The sequence below is a fragment of the Panthera leo genome, chromosome E3, assembly GCF_018350215.1.
Source record: "Panthera leo isolate Ple1 chromosome E3, P.leo_Ple1_pat1.1, whole genome shotgun sequence".
NCBI lineage: Eukaryota > Metazoa > Chordata > Mammalia > Carnivora > Felidae > Panthera > Panthera leo.
The window spans coordinates 39,437,745-39,460,647 of NC_056694.1; the positions used below are offsets into that span (position 1 = coordinate 39,437,745).

Genomic DNA, 22,903 nt, shown 5'->3' on the forward strand with positions numbered 1-22,903 from the left:
ATCGTTGGTGACCCCACCACCCTTGCCCTGCACCGACCCTCTCTGCTCACCAGGGAGGGTCTGCTCCCATCTCATCTATGCCCCAGCCCCGCATCTTGCCCTCTGCTTGTGGCACCCTGCACTGGCCCCATTGCGAGGACCTCCCGGGACAGGGCCCAAGGGCATTCTCCCTTGACGTTTTGACCGAGGGCCTGTTCTATCTTCCCGAGGGGCCCTGGCGCGCAGCAGCACGGGGTTAGGTCATGACTCCGCCAAGCAGGTGGTGGAGGTGGCCCTGGCCCTGTTCTCACTCAGGCCTGTCCCCCAGGTGAGTACAACCTGACCCTGCTGGTGTCCGACGCCTTCGAGAACCTGACGCGGCGAGTGTCTGTGAGCGTGCGCGCCACCCTGCCTGCTGTGGCTGTGGCCGTGGGAAGCCGTGTCCCGGTGGCTGGCCAGTCTGTCACCTTTGCCCCACACCCACTGCCCTCCCCTGGGGGCATCCTGTACACGTGGGACTTCGGAGATGGCTCCCCAGCTGTGACGCAGCACCGGCCGGAGGTCAACCACACATACAGCTCCGGGGGCACGTACCGCGTCCGTCTGGAGGTCAACAACACGGTTAGCAGCGTGGCGGCATGGGTCGGCATCCGTGTCTTTGAGGAGCTCCGGGGCCTGAGCGTGAGCCTCAGCCCGTCCGTGGAGCAGGGCGCGCCTGTGACCGTCAGCGCCGCCCTGGAGTCGGGAGACAACGTCACGTGGACTTTTGACATGGGGGACGGCACGGTGCTCACGGGCCCCGAGGCCACGGTGGAGCACGTGTACCTGCGGGCACGGAACTGCACGGTGACCGTGGGAGCGTCCAGCCCCGCGGGCCGCCTGGCGCTGAGCCTGCCCCTGCAGGTGTTTGTCCTGGAGGTGCTGCGGATCGAGCCTGCGGCCTGCATCCCTGTGCGGCCCCTCGCCCGGCTCACGGCCCACGTCCCTGGGGACCCCACCCGCTACATCTTTGACTGGACGTTCGGGGATGGCTCCCCCAACGCCACCGTCTCGGGGGACCCGACGGTGACGCACAACTTCACACGGAGCGGCACGTTCCCCTTGACGCTGGTCCTCTCGAGCCACGTGAACAAGGCCCATTACTTCACCAGCGTCTGCGTGGAGCCCGAGCTGGGCAACGTGACCCTGCGGCCCGAGAGGCAGTCCGTGCGGCTCGGGGACGAGGCCCGTTGGGTGGCTCGTGCCTGGCCTCCGTTCCTCTACCGTTACACCTGGGACTTTGGCACTGAGGATCCCGCCCGCGTCGGGGGCCCCGAGGCCACGTTTGCCTACCCGGCCTCTGGCTCCTACCTGGTGACGGTCGCCGTATCCAACAACATCTCGGCTGCCAACGACTCCGCGCTCGTGGAGGTGCAGGAGCCCGTGGAGCTCACGGGTGTCCGGGTCAACGGTTCTCGCGTGCTGGAGCTGCGGCAGCCGTACCTGTTCTCCGCCGTGGGCCGCGGGCGCCCCGCCAGCTACCTGTGGGAGCTGGGGGACGGTGGGCTCCTCGAGGGCTCCGCGGTCACCCACGCCTACAACAGCACGGGCCGCTTCACCGTCCGCGTGACCGGGTGGAACGAGGTGAGCCGTGGCGAGGCTCGGCTGAACGTCACGGTGCGGGAGCGTGCGCGGGGGCTCAGCGTCAACGCCAGCCGCACGGTGGTGCCCCTCAACGGCAGCGTCAGCTTCGCCACCTCCCTGGAGGCCGGCAGCGACGTGCGCTACTCCTGGGTGCTCTGCGACCGCTGCACGCCCATCCCCGGGGGCCCCACCATCTCCTACACCTTCCGCTCGGTGGGCACCTTCAACATCATCGTCACGGCCGAGAACGAGGTGGGCGCCGCCCAGGACAGCATCTTTGTCTACGTGCTGCGGCACATCGAGGGGCTGCAGGTGGTGGGGGGCGGAGGCGGCTGCTGCTTTCCCACCAACCGCACGCTGCAGCTGCAGGCCGCGGTCCGGGACGGCACCAACATCTCCTACAGCTGGACCGCCCAGCGGGACGGCGGCCCGGCGCTGGCCGGCAGCGGCAGAGCCTTCTCGCTCGCTGTGCTCGAGGCCGGCACTTACCGCATCCAGCTGCGGGCCGCCAACATGCTGGGCAGTGCCCTGGCCGATCGCACGGTGGACTTCGTGGAGCCTGTGGGGTGGCTGGCCGCAGCCGCCTCCCCGAACCCGGCCGCCGTCGATGCCAGCGTCACCCTCTGTGCCAAGCTGGCCGGGGGCAGCGGCGTCATTTATAGCTGGTCTCTGGAGGGAGGACCGAGCTGGGAGACCCCAGAGCCGTCCACCACGCACACCTTCCCCACCCCGGCCTGTACCTGGTCACGGTCACGGCTAGGAACCAGCTGGGCTCGGCCAACGCCACCACTGAGGTGGCTGTGCAGGTGCCCGTAAGTGGCCTCAGCATCAGGGCCGGCGAGCTGGGTGGCGGCTTCGTGGCGGCGGGTTCTGCCGTGCACTTCTGGGGGCAGCTGGACTCGGGCACCGACGTGAGCTGGTGCTGGGCGGTGCCGGGTGGCAGCAGGCACGGCCAGCACGTTTCCGTGGTCTTCCGTGACGCCGGCGCCTTCTCCGTTCGGCTCAACGCCTCCAATGCCGTCAGCTGGGGCCTGGCCACGCGTGAGCTCACGGTGGAAGAGCCCGTCGCGGGCCTCGTGCTGTGGGCCAGCAGCAAGGTGGTGGCGCCCGGGCAGCTGGTCCACCTGCAGGTCCTGCTGGCCGCTGGCTCTGCCGTCAGCTTCTACCTGCAGGTCGGCGGGGCCGCCACGGAGGCACTGCCCGGGCCCCGCTTCTCCCGCAGTTTCCCCCGGGCCGGGGACTACACGCTGAGCGTGCAGGCGGAAAACCACGTGAGCCGGGCCCAGGCGCAGGTGCGCATCTTGGTGCTAGAGGCGGTGGGTGGGCTCCAGGTGCCCAACTGCTGTGAGCCGGGCATCCCCACGGGCACGGAGAGGAACTTCACGGCCCGCGTGCAGCGGGGGTCCCGCGTGGCCTACGCGTGGTACTTCTCCTTGCAAAAGGTCCAGGGGGACTCGCTGGTCATTCTGTCAGGCCGCGACGTCACCTACACCCCCGTGGCCGCGGGGCTGCTGGAAATCCACGTGCGCGCCTTCAACGAGCTGGGTGGCGTGAACCGCACGCTCGTGGTCGAGGTCCAGGACACCATCCAGCACGTGGTGCTGCGCAGCGGCCGCTGCTTTACCAACCGTTCGGCCCGGTTCGAGGCCGCCACGAGCCCTAGCCCCCGGCGTGTGGCCTATCGCTGGGACTTCGGGGATGGGGCCCCGGCGGAGGACACGGAGGAGCCCTGGGCCGAACACTCCTACCTGCAGCCTGGGGACTACCGGATGGAGGTGAATGCTTCCAACCTGGTGAGCTTCTTCGTGGCCCAGGCCACGGTCACCGTCCACGTGCTGGCCTGTAGGGAGCCCGAGGTGGACGTGGCCCTGCCCCCGCAGGTGCTGATGCGGCGCTCCCAGCGCAACTACCTGGAAGCCCACGTCAACCTCCGCGACTGCGTCACCTACCAGACGGAGTACCGGTGGGAGGTGTACCGTGCCGCTGGCTGCCATCGGCCGGTGCGCGTGGCCCCCGTGGCTCTGCCCAGCGTGGACATGAGCCGGCCCCAGCTGGTGGTGCCACGGCTGGCGCTGCCTGTGGGCCACTACTGCTTTGTGTTCCTGGTGTCATTTGGGGACACCCCGCTGGCACGGAGCATCCAAGCCAATGTGACAGTGGTCCCTGAGCGCCTGGTGCCCATCATCGAGGGAGGCTCGTACCGTGTGTGGTCAGACACTCAGGACCTGGTGCTGGATGGGAGCAAGTCCTACGATCCCAACCTGGAGGACGGCGACCAGACGCCACTCAGCTTCCACTGGGCCTGTGTGGCCTCAACGCAGGTCCGGTGCACCAGGGGGCGTGAGGTCCCCTCTGGCTCCCTTGGTCGTTCGTGCGGCTGAGCCTCGGAGGGGCAGGGGGTCTTCCAAACGTGCCCTGGGCTGGGCTCTGCTTTGAAGCCGTCCAGGGTCTCACGACCCCTTCCCTTGTGGCTACAGAGTGAGACTGGCGGGTGCGCTCTGACCTTTGGGCCCCGGGGCAGCAGCGTGGTCACCGTCCCCCGGGAGCGCCTGCAAGCTGGTGTGGAGTACACCTTCAACCTGACCGTGTGGAAGGCAGGCCGGAAGGAGGAGGCCACAAACCAGACGGTGGGTGCCACGGGCCCAGTCCTTAGCCCAGCAAGGCGCAGTTCCGGGCCCCGGGGTGGCCGAGGTACAGCCAGGGAGGGCTGAGCGCACAGGGCCATTCACGCCAAACACTCTCGGTGAAGGTTTCCTGTGTTTGGGTGTTCTGGAAGCTGTCGGTTCTCACTGTGAGTTACTACGTTTGATTGATACAGATTCTCTTTAACAAAACGTTTTGCTTCAGTTTTGTTTCCTTCCAGAAGCGTTGCGGCCTTCCGGAGCTTAGAGGGGTCCTGGGTGCTCTGGGTATTTATTAGTGAGAAGTAAGGGGTTCCAGCAGCACCAAAGGCAGTGAGGAAACCGGCCCCCTTCCCAGAGCATGGGTGTCCTCGTTTTTGAACAGGAAGAGCCTGTTCTCAGCCCTGGGTGGACACGTGCTCAACATTGCTGCCCCCTGCACCCTCCAGGCAGGTCAGGACCGAGGTGCCAGCGGCCCCTGGGGCCGGCGCTGCTGCTGCGGCCTGCCGATGGCGGCAGGTGCGCGAGGTGCTGCTGGTGCCTGGGACGGGCTGTGTGGGGACGGGGGAGGTCGGAGCGGGGTCCAGCCTGGATTGGCTGAGGTGGGACCGACCTCAGATGGGGCTGTGTAGGGAGCACGGGCGCCTTCACCCCACACGTGCGTTCGTTCTGTTTCTCCTCCACGGGTCCGTCCGTCCATCCATCCATCCTGTTCACAGGTGAGTACCCGAGTGCTTCGTGCGTGCTAGGCCCAAGCTGGGCTTTGGGTGCTACGGAAAATAAGCGCGAGGTGGACTCTGCCCTCTTGGGTGTCCGCCACCATCCTCCGGACTGGGAGACGTCAAAAACTGAACGAATGTACTTGAGGAGGGCTGAGCCCACGGAGCCTTGGGAAGTTGGACTCCGGGTTAACTAGGTGCTGGCAGGGCCCAGAGAGGAGCCTTCCCAGCCAGGAGAACAGCATCAGGGCAGAGGCCGGAGGCCCAGCTCTCCTGGGGAGCCTGGCTGGGGCTGACTGCCCTGTGCAGCCTCAGGGTGTGGGCCCCAGGAGTGGAGGCCCTGGCTCAGGTCGTGGCTTCTTTTCTTGTCTCCAGGTGTTGATCCGCAGGGGTCGGGTGCCCCTTGTGTCCTTGGAGTGTGTGTCCTGCAAGGCGCAGGCCGTGTACGCAGTGAGCCGTAGCTCCTATGTGTACCTAGAGGGCCGCTGTGACAACTGTAGCGGGGGCTCCCAGCGAGGGGTGAGCGAATGTAGGACTGGGGGGTGGGGCGGGGCGGGGCCTCGGCGGGGCGGGGCCTCGGCGGGGCGGGGCGGGGCTGCTCCCGGTCGGTCTTCAGCACCTTGGTCTCTGTCCCTTGGCTCTGCAGCGCTGGGCGGCGCGTACTTTCAGCAACGAGACGCTGGTGCTGGACGAGACGACCACGTCAACAGGCAGCTCAGGCATGCGGCTGGTGGTACGGCGCGGCGTGCTGCGGGACGGCGAGGGTTACACGTTCACGCTCACGGTGCTGGGCCGCTCGGGCGAGGAAGAGGGCTGCGCCTCCATCCGCCTCTCCGCCAACCGGCCCCCGCGCGGAGGCTCTTGCCGCCTCTTCCCGCTGGACGCCGTGCACGCCCTCACCACCAAGGTGCATTTCGAGTGCACAGGTGAGTACAGCTGCAGGTGACAGGGGGGCGCGGCGCAGGGAGTCCGGGGCGCCGCTGACACTGAGGGGCCCGCAGGCTGGCAGGATGCGGAAGACGCAGGCGCCCCACTCGTGTTCGCCCTGTTGCTGCGGCGCTGTCGCCAGGGCCACTGCGAAGAGTTCTGCGTCTACAGGGGCAGCCTCTCTGCCTACGGAGCCGTGCTGCCGCCTGGTTTTGCACCACACTTCCAGGTGGACTTGGCCGTGGTCGTGCAGGACCAGCTAGGCGCCGCTGTGGTTGCTCTCAATAGGTGAGCCTGGGCGGGATCTGGGCAGGCGGGAGCGGGGACTGCCACTTGTTCACCGTGAGCTTCTGCACGCAGGTCTCTGGCCATCACCCTGCCCGAACTCCCTAGTGACCTGCCAGGTGGCCCCCTGGACCTCACGACTTGGCTGCACAGCCTCACGGAGAGCATGCTTCCCAGACTACTGAGACAGGCTGACCCCCAGCACGTCATCGAGTACTCTCTGGCCCTCATCACTGTGCTCAACGAGGCCAGCGCAGGGGTGAGGAGTTCCCTCCTCTCATCTGCCCTCGGTGGGGAGGGTGGGCCCGGGCCAGTCTTCGCTGCCTCGCAAGCAGTTGGCCCCCTGACTCGTCTCCTTGAAATAACTCCTCTTCTCCACAGTCCCAGCCTGTGGACCCTTCCCCTGATGCCAGCCCTCCACACCCCCATGAGAAGTCCTGGGAAAGCCCCCTAAGCCCCCTTTTGTCCCTGAAGAAACAGGGTTTGAGCCGCTGCCCGAGTTTTCTAGTGGCTGAGACAACTTGTGTCGCTGCCAGTGAAGCTGCCCGTTGCCCTGAGGGCTCCCCTGTGCTCACTGCCCTCAGCACGAGCAGGCGCTGGCCTCGTCAGCAGAGTCGGACCCCAGGCGGCAGCTGCAAGCCCAGATACGCAAAAACGTCACAGAGATTCTGGTCTCCCTGCGGGTCGACACCGTGGATGACATCCGGCAGATTGCCGCGGCGCTGGCCCAGTGCACGGTAGGGTGGGCCTCGGGCCCCGTGGCAGCCCCTATCCTGGCCAAGTCTCCCTGGCCGTGTGCCTGTCCTTGGCCATTTAGCATGTGAGCTGCAGGTGCGACTGTGCAGGGTGGCCTAGGGGTAAGGAGCGGCTTGGCTCTAAGGAGAGCACACGTGAAGAGGCTGTTCCCGTGCCCTCCCACTCAGCCCATGGTCACACCTGATCCGGCTTCTGCAGCCCCAAGCACTTAGCCACCACTGTCGCCCAGGACTCGAGAACCGGGCTCGGCTGAGCTGAGCACAGTCTTGATGGGGGCGGGGGGCACGCTGTGCCTCTGCGTGGTGGGAAATTGCTGCACAGCTTTCAGCAGAGAAGGAAGCAGAGAACCTTCCCAGGCGGGAGAGGTGACCTGTGACACGTGGCTCTCATGGCCAGGCACATGGATTAGGGCGAGCGGCAGGACCGCGTTACCTTGGACCTTCCTCGCCCGCGGGTGGGGAGAAACCACAGAAGAGCTCTCGGCAGGGAGGCACATGGCCGGAACCCACGCTTGGGGTGGTTTTTCTAGCTGCGGCGTGAAGGGTGTTGGGGAAAGGCCTGGGCCACGTGGCCGGTGTGACGGAACTGAAGTGGGTTGAGGGGTCACGGGGGGTGCCGGCCCTGCTCAGCCAGGCCGGAGGAGGGCTGCCTACGGCGTCTGGCCTCCCTGCAGGTCTCCAGCAGGGAGCTCGTGTGCCGCTCGTGTCTGAAGAAGACGCTGCACAAGCTCGAGGGCATGATGCACATCCTGCAGGCCGAGACCGCCGAGGGCACCGGCACGCCCACGGCCATTGCTGACAGCATTCTCAACATCACAGGTGCGGCCGGGCCCAGGCAGGCGCGTGCTCCCCACCACCCCCCCCCCCCCCCCCCCCCCCCGGCTGGCTCCCCCTCTGAGCCCTCCGCGCCACCTCTCCTCCCACCTCTCCTCCCACAGGTGACCTCATCCACTTGGCCAGCGCGGACGTGCAGGGCCCGCAGCCCTCAGAGCTGGGCGCAGAGCCGCCGTCGCTGATGGTGGCATCCAGGGCCTACCGCCTGTCGTCGGCCCTCATGTGTATCCTCATGCGCTCCCGCGTGCTCAACGAGGAGCCCCTGACGCTGGCCGGCGAGGAGATCGTGGCGCAGGGCAAGCGCTCAGACCCGCTGAGCCTGCTCTGCCAGGGCGATGCCTCGGTTCCCGGCTGCCACTTCTCCATCCCCGAGGCCTTCAGCGGGGCCCTGTCCAACCTCAGTGATGTGGTACAGCTCATCATCCTCGTCGACTCCAACCCTTTCCCCTTCGGCTACATCAGCAACTATACGGTCTCCACCAAGGTGGCGTCCATGGCCTTCCAGACGCAGGCCGGGGCCCAGATCCCCATTGGCCGGCTGGCCTCGGAGCGCGCCATCACCGTGAAAGTACCCAACAACTCAGACCGCGCTGCACGGGGCTGCCGCACCCCTGCCGGCTCTGCCGTCGTCCAGCCGCAGGCCTCGGTCGGCGTTGTGGTCGTCCCCGAGGACAGCAACCCTGACGCCGGGTTGCACCTACAGCTCACCTACTCGGTGCTTAGCGGTGGGTGTTGCGGGCCTCGGCCCAACCTATGTGGGGGACCCTTGGTGAGCAGGTGTCTTTCGTGCCCCGCCCCCCCCCCCCCCCCCCCCCCCCCCCAACTCGTGGCCTTTAGGAAAGTCTGCCTCCTGCTTCATAGGCTGGCCGGGGCCTGGCCCCAGGGCAGCGGGGAACAAGGCAACAGTGAGTGCTGCCAGCAACAGAGAGCTCTCCAGCCCCCCAGCCCCAGGCTGCAGGGAGGGCGCCACAGGGCTCCGGGAGCGTCCCCCAGGGTGTGCGAGCTGCGCGGGGCAGCCGTCCAATGCTGTCCTTGTGCCCCTAGAACACTACCTGTCCCGGGAGCCCGAGCCCTACCTGGCTGTGTACCTGCACTCGGTGCCGCAGCCCAATGAGCACAACTGCTCAGCCAGCAGGAGGATCACCCCGGAGGCGCTGGCGGGCGGGGACCACAGGCCCTACACCTTCTTCATCGCCCCAGGGTGAGCCCACGCCCCGCCCTGGGAGCAGGCCACGGTGGACCCACAGTGGGAGCTAATCTCTGACGGCTGGCTGGACGCCAGCAGGGTCACTGGGTCTCCTGTGGGAGTAGGTCTGGCGGCAGGAGGACCGGAAGCGGCAGGCCTGGCCACCCGTGGTGGGCGTGGCTGCAGCTGAGGGGTCTGGGAGCAGGACCTGCCGTGACTCGGGCTGGGCAGGGTCTGGCTGTGACACTTGCTCAACTTCTAGGAGCAGAGACCCAGGCGGGACTTATTACCTGAACTTGACCAGCCACTTCCGTTGGTCGGCACTGGAAGTGACCGTGGGCCTGTACACATCCCTGTGCCAGTACTTCAGCGAGAAGGACATGATGTGGAGGACAGAGGGCCTTGTCCCTTTGGAAGAGACGTCACCCAGCCAGGCCGTCTGCCTCACCCGCCACCTCACTGCCTTCGGGGCCAGCCTCTTCGTGCCTCCCAGCCACGTGCGGTTCATCTTTCCAGTGAGTTGCACCATGTTTCTGGGGGCCTCGGAGTTCCCAGCCTTTCTCTCGTCCTGAGAAAGTGAGGCGAGGGCCGTGCCTCCTGTACCTGATGGCTCTGTCTCCCCAGGAACCGGCCTCAGGCGTGAACTACGTCGTCCTGCTGACCTGTTCCGTGTGCCTGGTGACCTATGTGGTCATGGCCGTGATCCTGCGTAAGCTGGACCAGCTGGACGTCAGCCGTGTCCGCGTGATCCCTTTCTGCGGGAAGGGGGGCCGCTTCAAGTACGAGATCCTGGTTAAGACTGGCTGGGGCCGGGGCTCAGGTGAGGCGGGGGGCTGTCTGGTCCAGGCCTCCCGGCTGCCCTTGCGTGTGCTCTCTGGCTGTCTTCTCTGGTAGTGACTATCTTAGTAGATGACGGGACGAGGGCTCTGTTCACCCGGTGCCGCGTGGGGCGGGAGCTCATCAGGCCTCACGGTGCTCTCCGGGCACACGGGGCATCGGAGTGCGGGGCCTGCCTGTGTGCGCGAGTGGACGACAGTGGGGGTGGTGGTGAGCCGTTACTGGGAAGACGGACTGACCGAGCGAGGACCGTGTGACTTGAACGTTAGACGTGCTGGGGGCAAAAGCGTTCGATTTCTTTGTGGAAAACTTGCTGAGCAGCGTGGGCAGTGCTGGCCGTGTGGCTGTAGGAGGTGCCACGCACGAGCGTGTTCTCCATGCCTCGGCCACTTCCTGCGCTCCCCCCTCAGCGTGTCTTCGTTGGCCCTCCCGCTCTTGTCCCCCCGCCCCCCCCCCCCCCCCCCCCGCCGCGTGTTCTGGTTGGCCCTCCTCGGTGACCCTGCCCCCCGGCGTGTCCTCATTGGTCCTCCTGCCCCTGCCCCCCCACACTTGTCCTCGTTGGCCCTCCTGCTCCGTGACACTCCTCTGACCGCTCAGTGGGTTGCTCTGTGACATCTTTGTTCTTTCTCTCGTGGTCCCTGTCTGCCTACATTGGTGAGTTTGGTGTGGCCTCGGCCAGTGTCGACCTGCCTGGTGACCGTTGTTCTGAACGTCTCTCCCACGTTACCACTTTTCTCCTCCTCGCTGTGCTCTTACTCTCACTGGCCAGTCCCCGTTTTTGTAAAACGTCACGTGTATGTGGTATCACAGGGAGGTAGGGCCGACTGTGTCTCACGTAGTCGCTCGGTTAATCTGGCGCCCCGCCTGCTGCACCGTGTCGTTGGCGGCTGCGTGTCTGGCACGTTGAGGGGGGTGAGAGGGCACCTGTCAGAGCGGCCTGTCCGCTGAGCGAAGGAAGGTCCGCCCGGGGTCACGTACCCAGCCCCGCTGCCTCTCTGTCCATCCTCCAGGAACCACGGCACACGTGGGCATCATGCTGTATGGGGCTGAGGGCCGCAGCGGCCACCGGCACCTGGATGGGGACAGGGCCTTCCGCCGCAACAGCCTGGACGTGTTCCAGATCGCCACGCCGCACAGCCTGGGCAGCGTGCGGAAGATCCGCGTGTGGCACGACAACAAAGGTCTGTGGGGGCGCCCGCGGCTGCCCCTCCGGCACCCCACCAGCTCCCTTCAGCCTGACTCACCGCCCCACCCCTGCAGGGCTCAGCCCCGCCTGGTTCCTGCAGCACATCATCGTCCGGGACCTGCAGACCGCCTGCAGCACCTTCTTCCTGGTCAACGACTGGCTGTCGGTGGAGACTGAGGCCAATGGCGGCCTCGTGGAGAAGGAGGTGCTGGCAGCAAGTAAGGGCCTGGGCCCGTCCCTGCCCGGGCTGGCCGAGGGGTGGCCTGTGCCGCTGGCCTCCTGAAGCCAGCTGTGCCCTTTCTGCAGGCGACGCGGCTGTGCGGCGGTTCCGGCGCCTCCTGGTGGCCGAGCTGCAGCGTGGCTTTTTTGACAAGCATCTCTGGCTCTCCCTCTGGGACCGGCCACCCCGGAGCCGCTTCACCCGCGTCCAGCGGGCCACCTGTTGCGTCCTCCTCGTCTGCCTCTTCCTGGGTGCCAATGCTGTGTGGTACGGGGTCGTGGGAGACGCCGCCTACAGGTGGGTGCCCGTGGGGGGCCCGACGATCTCCTCCTGCCCGACCCCTCCTACCCCCCGCAGCCTCTCCCAGCCCGGGTCTCTCTCCTCTCCTGCCACACAGCGCGGGGCCCGTGTCCGGTCTGATCCCGCTGAGTGCCGACACAGTTGCCGTCGGCCTGGTGTCCAGTGTGGTGGTCTATCCCGTCTACCTGGTCATTCTGTTTCTCTTCCGGATGTCCCGGAGCAAGGTGGGCTGGGGCCCGGGGAGCTTCCACAGGACAGAGCGTGGGTCTCGCTGCCGCCAAGGGTGGCCGGAGGGAAGGGCAGAAGGTCGAGACGACTGACCCAGGGAGACAGAGAGATGCAGATTGTCCAGATCACGAATGAACCAACGGGGCCCCACTTCTGATGCCACGGAAATCACAGGGCAGATTGGGGGGGGGGGGGGGGGTCCCGTGACTGCTGTGGACTAGCCTGTCAGGTGACTGAGGGGAGACGGGCAGGGTCCCGGAAAGACTCGGGAGGATGTCGCAAACCTGAGCAGAGCAGATCTCTAGCAAGAGGCCAAAGTGGCGATTTAAACCCTCTGACACGGAAGAGCCCAAATGGCCTCCCTGGTGGCTCTCACGCACCTGCCGAAGGGCCAGTGCCTCACAGGCTCGGAGAGACAAGGCGCAGGCGCTTCCCGCCCGATCTGATGGGGACTGCACGAGATGAGGGAAGGACAGAGCACTTCCCTCAGGAGGGACCCACCGCCATACCCTGGGGGCGTGTGCGCCAGGGGTCCCGTGGGGTAATCCGCCGCCACCACGGCTGGTTCGAGTCGACGACAAATAAAACTGGAGTCCTCAGCTCTGCCGGCTGCATTCCAGTGCCCTGAGCGGCCTGTGGCTACCGTGATGGACAGTGCAGATACAGAACGTGTGCCCGATTCTAGAACATTCTCTAGCACAGCCCCAGTCTAGGCTCTGCCTGCTCCGGAGGTGGCACACCTCTGCTGAATGCCTGCCTCTCCCCTAGGTGGCTGGGGGCCCGAGCCCCACCCCCGCGGGGCAGCCGGTCCTGGACATCGACAGCTACCTGGACTCGTCTGTGCTGGACAGCTCCTTCCTGGCCTTCCCGGGGCTCCGCGCTGAGGTGAGTGTAACCCCCCCCTCCCCCCCCCCCCAGGGCCCTGCCGGGCTGGGTGGGTCCCGCTGCCTCTGGGCAGCTCAGAACCTGAGGTGTTCTCTGTGCTTCTCAACAGGCCTTTGCCGGACAAATGAAAAGTGACTTATTTTTAGATGATTGCAAAAGGTAGGAGTCCCTGGAGAGAGCGTGAGCCTTGGTGTGGGTCTGCCACACCTCGTGCGTGGTGCATTATGAGTGTGTGCGCTGCGTGGGTTTTGTCCCCTGGCCCCGTGTATTGTCGTCACACACGCTCTAGGGCCGTGTTGTACGGGTGTCCCCCTGGGCCCACCTTGTTTCACCTGTGTCACCTACAGCCTGGTGTGCTGGCCGTCCAGTGAAGGCACGCTGAATTGGCCGGACCTGCTGAGTGACCCATCTATCGTGGGCAGCACCCTGCAGCGGCTGGCACGGGGCCGCCTGGGCCCGGAGGAGGACGGGCTCTCCCTGGTCAGCCCCTCCTCACCTGCCAAGTCCTTCTCAGCTTCGGGTGAGCAGGGGTGGGGAGGGTGGTATCCCCACGCGATCCCCGGGAAGGTCCTGAAGAACCTGGGGGTGGGAGAAACCATGCCCCCGCTGACGTGTTTTCCCTCTAGACGAGGACCTCATCCGGCGGATCGTGGCTGAAGGGGCCGGCAGCCTGGCCCCTGCCCGGGACGCACAAGTAGAAACGGATCTGCTCGCTGGCCTGTAAGTCCCTGGCTCCCGGGGGTTGGGGGGCGGCGGGGAGCCCAGGCCAAGAAGCCCCGCTCCCCACCTGGGACTGGCCCTGTGCGGGGCTGGGCCCCTTACCTATTGAAAGGACCTCACAGGGTGGCAAGCGTTCCCCACAGGTGGCGGAGGCGTGGGGTGATGGGGTGCTCAGGACCAGGTTTTCCAAACATCCCGGTTGTTTTCTTTTGAGATTGTTTCAATTTTATGTTTTTAAGAATCTCTCAACGTCTGAGATGGACGATTCGTATAAAACCATCTCTTATTTCCTTTTTTTTCTCCAATAATCACATTTCTGCTCTTTTTAACTCTTGTCGTTTTCAAGCACCAAAGATGACACATATGAACCGTCCTGAGCATAGGGAACGGGGCGGGGGGGGGGGCCTCTCGAGTCGTTTTGCAAACACAGATAACCGTGGCACGATCGCATGTTACGAAGAAATTGGAAATTGATTCAGAAGGTCTCTACTATGGGGAGATCCTGGGACAGCAGCCCCAGTTAGCTCCGGCCCAGAGCCCTTCCTCAAGTCCAGGTTCAGGCCTTGGGCTGACTGCGCGAACGGGCCCCGCGGACGTTCACTGGCCTGCGCGGAGCTGCCCGCCCCGCAGGGCCCAGGCCCCCCTCCAGAGACGCTGCGCCCCGCCCCCCCGGTCCCGGTCTCAGAACCGGCCCGGTGCACGCTCGGCCACCACAAGTTTTCATTGACTTCCGACTCCTCTCTTGGCGTCCTTCCTCACGCACACCTGCCGCTGCCCTTCCGGTCCCGAGTCTGACCCTCCTGTTTGCTCTTGCGCCTCCGTCCAAACGTCCCCCTCGGCGGAGTCCTGCTCCCCGAGGCAGGCCCTGCCGCTGCTCTCCTAGGGCACCGGCCCTCTGTCGCCGTGTGACCGGTCACCCCAAAACTCTGTGCTTCAAGGGAGCCAGACGGCAGGCAGGTTGGTGGTTGTCCCCATCTGACCCTCACCCTGGCTGGCTTGAGCGCCCTCACGGCATGACGGCCGACACCTCAGAGCGAGTGGCCCAAGCAAAGCAGGAACCACAGAGTCCTTTACGACCCAGCCCTGTCAGTCACCACTGTGTCCTTGCCCGCGGAAGTGGCGGGAGGGGGGAAGTGTCCCTTGGAGGCGGCTCGCCTTACCACGCTCCAGCAGCTGCGTGGGCTGGCCCTGCCGCCTCCGTCGACCGCTTCCCTCCTTTTCTGCCTTCATCTCTGCTGTCTTCTGCCCCCCTTCTGCCTAGAGGCATCCTCCCCAAGACAAGAGCCCCAGTCTCCTTCCTGCCGTTCTTGGCGCGGCTGCTCCCCGGCTGGGGCCTTCCTGCCTGCAAATGCAGGAGGGCGTAGTGATGGGGACCTCCTCTCTGTCCTCCCTGCCTCCGGGCGTCTTGCCTGCACGCTCCCCCCCAGCAGCGTGCGTGGCCTTGGCTCCTTTCACTCGGGGCCGGAACGGTGCCGGCCTCGGCCGGGGACCCGGGGTGCTGGCCCGTGACAGGCAGGTTTTGGTCTCCTGCGGCTTGGTGTTTGGTGAAGCCGCGTGTATTTTAGGCCATATCCGCTATGCCACCTGCCCTGACGCCACATCCACATGTAAAACATGAACGTGGGCGTCCGGAGAAAGCCCTAGAAAGAACAGGAATGCCGCTGCTCCTGCCTAATGAGGATACGGAGCACCTGTTCTCTAGTCCATCTCAAGAAAAGGTTTGCTTGCTGTCCTGACTTCCCACCCGCATAAACGATACTTCTTACTCTCGAAGGCTCACAAACCCAGGCGCGTTCGGTGCAGCTCATGGCAGGCACCTGCTGGGAGCGGGGGAGGGGGGCCTGTTCTGTGTAGTCAGGGCACAGCTGTGCAGGCCCCCCTGCCAGGCACGCGCTTGGCCCTCAGGAAGTGCCTGTCACACCCTTGTCTCACATCCCCCCGCCCCCGGAGCCCCCGTTCCTTGGTGGGGCAGCTGTGCAGCCGGCCAGGTGAGTGTGGCGCCGTGGGCCGCACACACTTCTCTCGGCCCCGGGAACCCTAGATACTGTCGGAGTTTTGAGACAAAGGGGTTTCCTTGTTCAAGAGTTGCATCTTGGGTCACAGAGCTGCGTCAGCGCGCGGTCCCTTTGTGAAACGTGGGTCTGCGTGGGGAGGTTGGGGGCGAAGACGCGAGGTGTGCGGAGTGCGTCCCGGAAGGTCGCGACGCGAACCCGGAGCCTTGGGGCCGCTTCAGCCGTGCTGCGAGCCACCGCTGCTGGGGTCACGATGGGAGAGGACTCTGTCCGTGGGTGGAGGAGCAGCGAGCGAGGGGGAGACGGCAGCGGAGGCTGACGTGGGTTTTCGGCCTGAGGGGCAGGGCAGGCATCGGGGGCCCTTCCCAGAGTCACCGGTGGTGGTCTGAGCCCCAGCGCTGTATCTACCCGGGTTTGGGGCAGTGTCTTCTCTCGGCTGACACGGGGGGCGGGGTGCAGGGGTAGGGGGGCTCAGGGACGTCGTGCTGTGGGCCCACAGCTGAGCGCGGGCTACGCCTCCCCCCTCCCCCCCTTTCTGTGCCTCAGGTCCAGCGCTCCTGCGGAGAGGACGGAGACGCTGATGCTGCAGAGGCTGGGGGACAGGGGGCTGCCCAGCCCGGGTCTGACCTGGGAGCGGCTCCAGTCAGCAAAGCCCGCCAGGACAGGTGTGCTCTCGTGTCCCCAGGACGCCCCTCCGGGCCCCTCCCCGTGGGCTGCCCGTCACCTGTCTTCCTCCCCAGGACTGGTGGACGGTCTGCGGAGGCGGCTGCTGCCAGCCTGGTGTGCTCCCCTGGCCCACGGACTCAGCCTGCTCTTGGTGGCTGTGGCTGTGGGGGTCTCCGGCTGGGTGGGTGCCGGCTTCTCCCCTGGTGTGGGTGTGATGTGGCTCCTCTCGAGCAGCTCCAGCTTCTTGGCCTCCTTCTTCGGCTGGGAGCCGCTCAAGGTGAGTGGGACGTTGGGGGGCCGGGCTGCCAGCCCCTGGCGCCTGTGGGCCCCTCTGACGCCTCCCTTGGCCCAGGTCCTGCTGGAGGCCCTGTACTTCTCCCTGGTGGCCAAGCGGCTACACCCCGACGAGGATGACACCCTGGTGGAGAGCCCGGCTGTGACCCCTGTGAGCGAGCGTGTGCCCCGTGTGCGGCCCCCACACGGCTTTGCGCTCTTCCTGGCGAAGGAAGAGGCCCGAAAGGTCAAGAAGCTGCACGGGATGCTGAGGGTGAGCCGCTCTCCTGTCTCGCGTCTGGCTGAAACCGCACCTTCTTGCGGGTGCTCCCTCGGAGACCCCGCGCGTGCGCCCTGTGGCCCTCTCGCCCCCGCCCCCGCCCCCCTCACCCCCAGCTCCCGGTGCCTGTGCCCTGCTGTGCCTCTTCCCGTGCCCGGCTCGATGAGCAGCCTCGCAGGCCCTAGGGGCCATCTTCTCTGCCTTTGGAGGGACCACCTGTCCACCCCTCTGGCAGGATGCTGGCGGGTGTCTGTGCCGCCCCGCTGGCAGCAGGCACCTTGGCCACGGGCGGTTTGCTGGCCAGTGCCGTGACGGTGGGCCACACTGGGATTGGCTGACCCCGGGGCCGTCCCTGCCCCCAGAGCTTCCTGGTATACATGCTCTTCCTGCTGGTGACGCTGCTGGCCAACCATGGGGACGCTTCCTGCCACAGCCATGCCTACCGCCTGCAGAGTGCCATCAAACAGGAGCTCGGCAGCCAGGCCTTCCTGGCCATCACCCGGTACAGGCACCCCCGTGCACATGCGCGTGTCCACCTGCCAGGCCGGGGAGGCATTGATGCCCGCCAGATCCCATCTCGATCTTGTCCTTGGTGCAACCCAGTCCCCAGGGGACGTGGGGCAGCGTCTTGGATTGTCGTGGGGTGTCAGGACCGGAGTAGGTGGTGTTGGCAACACGGGACCGGAGGCACTGTTCAAAACGTCCCGGGGCGCCTTGGGGGTGCCCGGTCAGTTGAGCGTCAGAGTCTTGGTTTCGGTGCAGGTCACGATCCCATGGTGTCGGGGGTGAAAGCCCCGCATCAGACTGCGTCCTGACATTGGGGACCCTACTTGGGATTCTGTCTCCCTCATTCTCTACCCCTACCCCGCTCATGCTGTCTGTGTCTCTCTCAAAACAAATAAGTAAATAATCTTAGAGTACCCAGAATCGCCCCATAACACTTCCTGCTCCAAATGTCAGTCTGCTGAGCTTGAGGCTTCTGGGTCTTGACCTCGTCCCGTCCCGTGGCACTGGCAGCCTGCTGTTGGCTGGGCTGGGGCGGCAGGAGCAGTGCTCTGTGGGCCTCTGACCACCCCCGCCCCCAGGGGTGCAGGGCGCTGCCGGGTAGAACACGGGACTCTGTCTGTGTGAGCAGGTCTGAGGAGTTTTGGCCGTGGATGTCCCACGTCCTGCTCCCCTACATCCATGGGAACCAGTCCAGCCCAGAGTTGGGGCCCCCGCGACTGCGGCAGGTGCGGCTGCAGGAAGGTGAGCCGTGGAGGGAGGCCTGGCACTGCGTCCTTGCTCTCTCCCAAAGAGACACCCCTGGCTGCGTTCTGGTTCTAGCTGTCTAGCTGTGCGTCCCTTACTTTCTCCATCTGTGACACTGTGACTTCTGCCTTCTGGGTTGCAGGGAGGGCCTGGTGGGGTCACGTAGAGCCCAGCTGGCAAAGAACTCCCCCTCTGCTTTCAGCACTCTGCCCAGACCCTGCTCGCCCGGGCGTGCCCATGTGCGCGGCAGCCGCAGGCTCCTTCAGCACAGGCGACTATGGCATCGGCTGGGGCAGTGCTGCCCACAACGGCTCCGAGACGTGGGCCTACTCTGCGCCAGACCTGCTGGGGTGAGCACAGAGGGAGGGCCCCGGGATCCGGGAGGATCCGGGACGCAGGGAGGGGGGGTTGTTGTCCACGGGCGCCCCCTAGCCCCAGCCAGCCTTGCCTCCCAGGTTCTTCCAGGGCTGGGACCTTGCTCTAACGCCGTCCCCTCGCCGGCAGGGTCTGGTCCTGGGGCTACTGCGCCGTGTACGACAGCGGGGGCTACGTTCAGGAGCTGGGGCTGAGCCTGGAAGAGAGCCGCGCGCAGCTGGGCTTCCTGCAGCTGCACAACTGGATCGACAACAGGTGCTCGCGCTCCACCTGTCCCCGCCTTTCCACACTGCGGCGCTTCCGGCGGGCACACGGGGGTCCCCACGCGGCCCTCCTCCGGAGCCCTGCCCCTCCGCGGTCCACTCCCCCACCCCGCCGCTTTTCCGTGTCCCCATCTTTCCCCACGCACCTCACTGACCGCTCGGCCTCCACCTCCTCCCCGGGCCCCGCGTCACCCGCCGCCCAAACCCCTTTCTCTGGGAAGACACCCAGTCATTTTACCCCGCCCGGCCCTCTCGCCGTGTAGGAGCCGCGCGGTGTTCGTGGAGCTCACGCGCTACAGCCCGGCCGTGGGGCTACATGCCGCCGTCACGCTGCGCCTCGAGTTCCCGGTGGCCGGGCACGCCGTGACCGCAGTCAGCGTGCGCCCGTTCGCGCTGCGACGCCTGAGTTCCGGCCTCTCGCTGCCACTGCTCACCTCGGTGGGTGCCGGCCGCGCCCGCCCCGCCGCCCCGCCCCTCCACCCTCACTTCGCCCCGCCCCCTCCCCTCACTTCGCCCCGCCCCCTCCCCCTCACTTCGCCCCGCCCCCTCCCCCTCACTTCGCCCCGCCCCCTCCCCCTCACTTCGCCCCGCCCCCGCAGGTGAGCCTGCTGCTGTTCGCGCTGTACTTTTCGGTGGCCGAGGCGCGTGTGTGGCGCCGGGAAGGGCGGACGCGCGCCGCACAGTCCGGAGCCTGGGCGCGGTGGCTGCTGGTGGCCCTGACCGCGGCCGCGGCGCTCGTGCGCCTGGCCCAGCTGGGTGTCGCCGACCGCCAGTGGACCCGCTTCGTGCGCCGCCGCCCGCGCCGCTTCACCAGCTTCGAGCAGGTGGCGCAGCTGAGCTCCGTGGCTCGCGGCCTGGCCGCCTCGCTGCTCTTTCTCCTGCTGGTCAAGGTGAGGGCTGGGCCGGCGGGGGTCCGCTGGGGCCCGGGCCGGGTCGGGTCGAACTGGCGGCGGTTCGGTCAACTGACACCGCTCGCCCCCAGGCCGCCCAGCAGCTGCGCTTCGTGCGCCAGTGGTCGGTTTTCGGCAAGACGCTGTACAGGGCCCTGCCGGAGCTCGTGGGTGCGGCCTTGGGCCTGGTGGTGCTCGCCGTGGCGTATGCCCAGCTGGCCGTTCTGGTAGGTGGCGGCGAGGCCGTCAGGGGAGGGGGGGGCTCAGCCCGGGACGCGCCCCTCACGCGTGCCCCCCTCCCCTGGCAGCTGGTCGCTTCCTGCGTGGACTCGTTTCGGAGCGCCCTGAGGGCCATCTTGGGGCCGTGCCCCGGGTCTGGGGGTCCTGCCCCGTGCCCTGCGGAGTCCTGGCGCCTCTCCCCGCTGCTGTGCACTGGGCTCTGGGCGCTGCGGCTGTGGGGGGCCCTGAGGCTGGGGGCGGTCCTCCTGCGGTGGCGGTACCACGCGCTGCGTGGGGAGCTCTACCGGCCGGCCTGGGAGCCGCAGGACTACGAAATGGTGGAGCTGTTCTTGCGCAGGCTGCGCCTCTGGATGGGCTTCAGTAAGGTTAAGGAGGTGGGTACGGCCCAGTGGGGGGGAGAGGGACGCACCCTGGGCCCAGGGGAGCCCGGGGTGCAGCCGGACTGACGGAGCCCCTGTGCCGCCCCCAGTTCCGTCACAAAGTCCGGTTTGAAGGGATGGAACCGCTGCCCTCGCGCTCCTCCAGGGGCTCCAAGTCGTCGCCGGACGCACCCCCCCCCAGTGGGGACTCAGACGCCTCCCGGCCCTCCACGGCCTCCAGCCAGCTGGACACACCCAGCGGGGGCCTGAGCCGGCTGGGGCCGCGTGGGGAGCCCGAGCCCTCTCGCCTCCAAGCCGTGTTCGAGGCCCTTCTGACCCAGTTCGACCGACTCAACCAGGCCACGGAGGATGTCTACCGGCTGGAGCAGAGGCTTCAGAGCCTGCAAGGCCGCAGGAGCACGGGTGCCCCCAGCCCCTCCTCAGACCTGCGGCCAGCCCTGCCTGGCCGTCTTGCCCGGGCCAGTCGTGGCGTGGGTCTGGCCCCGGGCCCCTGCAGGGTTTCCCTGCGGGCTAAGAACAAGGTCCACCCCGGCAGCACTTAGTCCCCGGGGGTCCTGGGCTCACACCCCGTCCCTGGGATGGGCCTCTGGCTTCAGTCTGCTCTGCAGAGGGAGCCAGAGCAGACACCGCTCAGTATTAATTTCTGCCACCCTTACGGTCTCGGGCCAGGCAGAAGAGCTGCACGAAGGCCCCCAGGGAGCAGTCGTCTCTCTCTCTCTCTCTCTCTCTCTGTGGGTCTCAGCACTTTAAAGACGCCATGTGGGCAGCCAGGACCCAGGGTCCCCTCCCCGGCTCCCCGTGGGAGGACACAGCAGTATTGGGCTGAGTGCCCAGCCTCTGAGATGCTAATTTATTACCGGAGTCCTCAGGTACAGCGGGCTGTGCCCGGCCCCACCTCCTGGGCAGACATCTCCCCTTTGCTAAGGATCCAGGCTTCGGGGAGGGGAACCTGCACCTCCCGTCGTCTCCCCCTAAGTTATTACCTCTTCCTTGCCCCTGCTGAGTGCACGCACCTTCAGCCGCAGTGTCTCTGTCAGTAATTTATACGGGGTTAAAAATGTATTTTTGTACGTCGCTCTCTTTTTCATTAGGGCCGAGGGACCTGGTGGCTGCAGTGGCTCCATGCCCCCCGTCTCCTGTGGGGAGGGGTGCTGGGGCTGCAGAGCTGGCCTCCCTCCCCAGACACCTAACCAGAGTTGGATCCAAGTTGGGCCTGGGGCCGGGATGGGAGGCTTGTTGGAAGGGCCCAGCCATCGCCTCGGCGGCACTTCCTGTCGCCACCCCCTTCCCCACCCCCGTGGCCTTGCTCTCTGCCTGGGCTGTGACAGCAAGAGGGCAGTGCCCAGACCTGCGGGTGTCAGGTCTCGGGGAGGAGTAGGACGCGGGCGGCACCAGAACTCCAGGGTGGAAGGAGCCCTGCCCCGGGGCTGGCTCCCGGGGCCGGGGCAGGTGAGGGTCTGTGTACTGGAGAACACGTGGGTGGTGGCAGGGTGGCCCCCCCGGCCGCAGCCCGACAGGCCCTGTACCACCTCCGTGGGTGTGGCCATAGCTACAGCCTTGATCCCATCCCCACCCGACAAAGTCAAATAAACCAGCTGGCTGACTGCATCCGCGTCTGGCTCTGAGTGACACGGTGGGGGGAGGCCGGGGCTGCACCACTGCTTTATTTCATTGCGCAAATAACGGCGGGGCACGGGACCCGGCTCACACGAACTCGGTGAAGTCATCCACAGAGGAGATGAGGCGCTTCCGCTGGCCCGTCTCGTACGTGGGCATGGGCTCGGCCGGGGCCGGGGCCTTGGCGTGGCCCGGAGGGTGCGTCTGCGTCAGTGGCAGGCTGGGGTTGGAGTAGTGGGCTTCCTCGCGGATCTGGAGGGGACGGGGAGCCTTCAGGAAGAAGGGGGGGCACTTGCCCTCCGTGAGATGGATGCCAGTGCACGCCCCCCTCCCCGCAAGGCATCTGAGGCCCACCTGCCCTACCCGGTGGCGCAGCCGCTTGATGTGACGGAGCCTGGCGATCCACTTGGACGGGTAGATATCCGTGGGGTTAGAGCGGCTGTGGTGCACCTGGGAGGCCATCTGGGGTGGGAGACGGGGAGCGCTGAGGCCCCTGTGGCCGGCACCCCTGGGCCCGTCCCACCCTGCCCCGGGCCGACCCCTCTGCTCACGTTGGCGTGCAGAGCCATCTGACGGGCCACGAAGGGCAGGTTGCGATCAGACACGATCTTGGCCACGCTGGTGTCCACGAGGCCCTCCATGTCTGAGGAGACACAGAGCTCGCGAGGGGCTCAGGGCCGCGAGGGCCTCCCCGCCCGGCCCCAGGGCTCACCCTTCCTGCACTGTAGGGACACCAGGTTGCACTCGTAGTCCAGGGGGGTGATGATCACGTGGACGAAGTTGAACTGGCCCTGCGCAGACAAGGGCAGAGGTCACCCCGGGCCTTGCCCCTTTCTCGCTCGGCTCCGAGAGGCGCGTGCTGACTCCACAAACCTGCCCTTTCGGTCACTAGCCCCGTAGACACACTTCCGACCGAGCCCGGGGGCAGGGCTGTCCCTCATCTCCTCCCCCGGGCCGCCCTCCCTCCTAAAGCCCGACTGCACATCCAGACCCCACCAACTGAATCCCCCCGAGTTCAGGTCCAGTCACGACCCTAAACAGGCGCATGACCCCCACCTCGCCTGCCTGTGCTACCCGTGACTCCTGCTGCCACCTGGCTGCCAGCTGCCTCCCTGTCGTCCCGAGAGCAGCCCCAATGCCTACACAGGCGGACCGCTTCCCTGTGCGTCTCTGGGCGTGCACCACACACACCCACCCCAGCTCCGTGCCACCCCTCGGGCACCCTGGCCCGCGACTGGACTCTCACCAGCAGCCGCGTGTTCGCGTTCAGCGACCCCCTCTGAGGCTTGCTGTTGGGTTTAGAATCTGAACACTTGTGAGCTTCGGACCTGCCCCCCGACCCTGCATTCCA

At 66.5% G+C, this 22,903-nt stretch overlaps 2 protein-coding genes across 16 annotated transcripts in view; one reads left to right on the forward strand and one right to left on the reverse strand.

Moving 5' to 3' along the window:
- The window catches only part of PKD1 (polycystin 1, transient receptor potential channel interacting), a 44,086-nt gene extending 22,543 nt beyond the window's left edge, over nt 1-21,543 (forward strand). Inside the window, 33 exon segments of the mRNA XM_042922817.1 lie at nt 308-2,326; nt 2,329-3,923; nt 4,080-4,229; nt 5,318-5,461; nt 5,589-5,868; nt 5,944-6,157; nt 6,230-6,413; nt 6,739-6,891; nt 7,584-7,728; nt 7,848-8,468; nt 8,788-8,944; nt 9,192-9,444; nt 9,554-9,749; nt 10,777-10,947; nt 11,027-11,170; nt 11,259-11,469; nt 11,570-11,696; nt 12,469-12,585; nt 12,695-12,744; nt 12,933-13,105; nt 13,212-13,305; nt 15,864-15,982; nt 16,058-16,260; nt 16,336-16,530; nt 16,899-17,038; nt 17,672-17,784; nt 17,990-18,137; nt 18,292-18,417; nt 18,689-18,863; nt 19,025-19,315; nt 19,408-19,542; nt 19,624-19,929; nt 20,025-21,543. Of these exon segments, the coding sequence (XP_042778751.1) occupies nt 308-2,326; nt 2,329-3,923; nt 4,080-4,229; nt 5,318-5,461; nt 5,589-5,868; nt 5,944-6,157; nt 6,230-6,413; nt 6,739-6,891; nt 7,584-7,728; nt 7,848-8,468; nt 8,788-8,944; nt 9,192-9,444; nt 9,554-9,749; nt 10,777-10,947; nt 11,027-11,170; nt 11,259-11,469; nt 11,570-11,696; nt 12,469-12,585; nt 12,695-12,744; nt 12,933-13,105; nt 13,212-13,305; nt 15,864-15,982; nt 16,058-16,260; nt 16,336-16,530; nt 16,899-17,038; nt 17,672-17,784; nt 17,990-18,137; nt 18,292-18,417; nt 18,689-18,863; nt 19,025-19,315; nt 19,408-19,542; nt 19,624-19,929; nt 20,025-20,477 (9,602 nt within the window). The 3' untranslated portion in view covers nt 20,478-21,543.
- The window catches only part of TSC2 (TSC complex subunit 2), a 36,150-nt gene continuing 34,213 nt past the window's right edge, over nt 20,967-22,903 (reverse strand). For 8 of the 15 annotated variants that reach the window (XM_042922819.1, XM_042922818.1, XM_042922828.1 and 5 more), the window contains 5 exons: nt 22,265-22,343; nt 22,104-22,195; nt 21,907-22,014; nt 21,644-21,804; nt 20,967-21,071 (listed from right to left, as the gene is read on the reverse strand). In XM_042922819.1, the coding sequence (XP_042778753.1) occupies nt 21,023-21,071; nt 21,644-21,804; nt 21,907-22,014; nt 22,104-22,195; nt 22,265-22,343 (489 nt within the window). In that variant the 3' untranslated portion in view covers nt 20,967-21,022. Of the gene's footprint in view, nt 21,072-21,575; nt 21,805-21,906; nt 22,015-22,103; nt 22,196-22,264; nt 22,344-22,903 lie in introns of those variants that run through there. The other 7 variants (XM_042922821.1, XM_042922834.1, XM_042922832.1 and 4 more) reach the window with 2 other exon arrangements.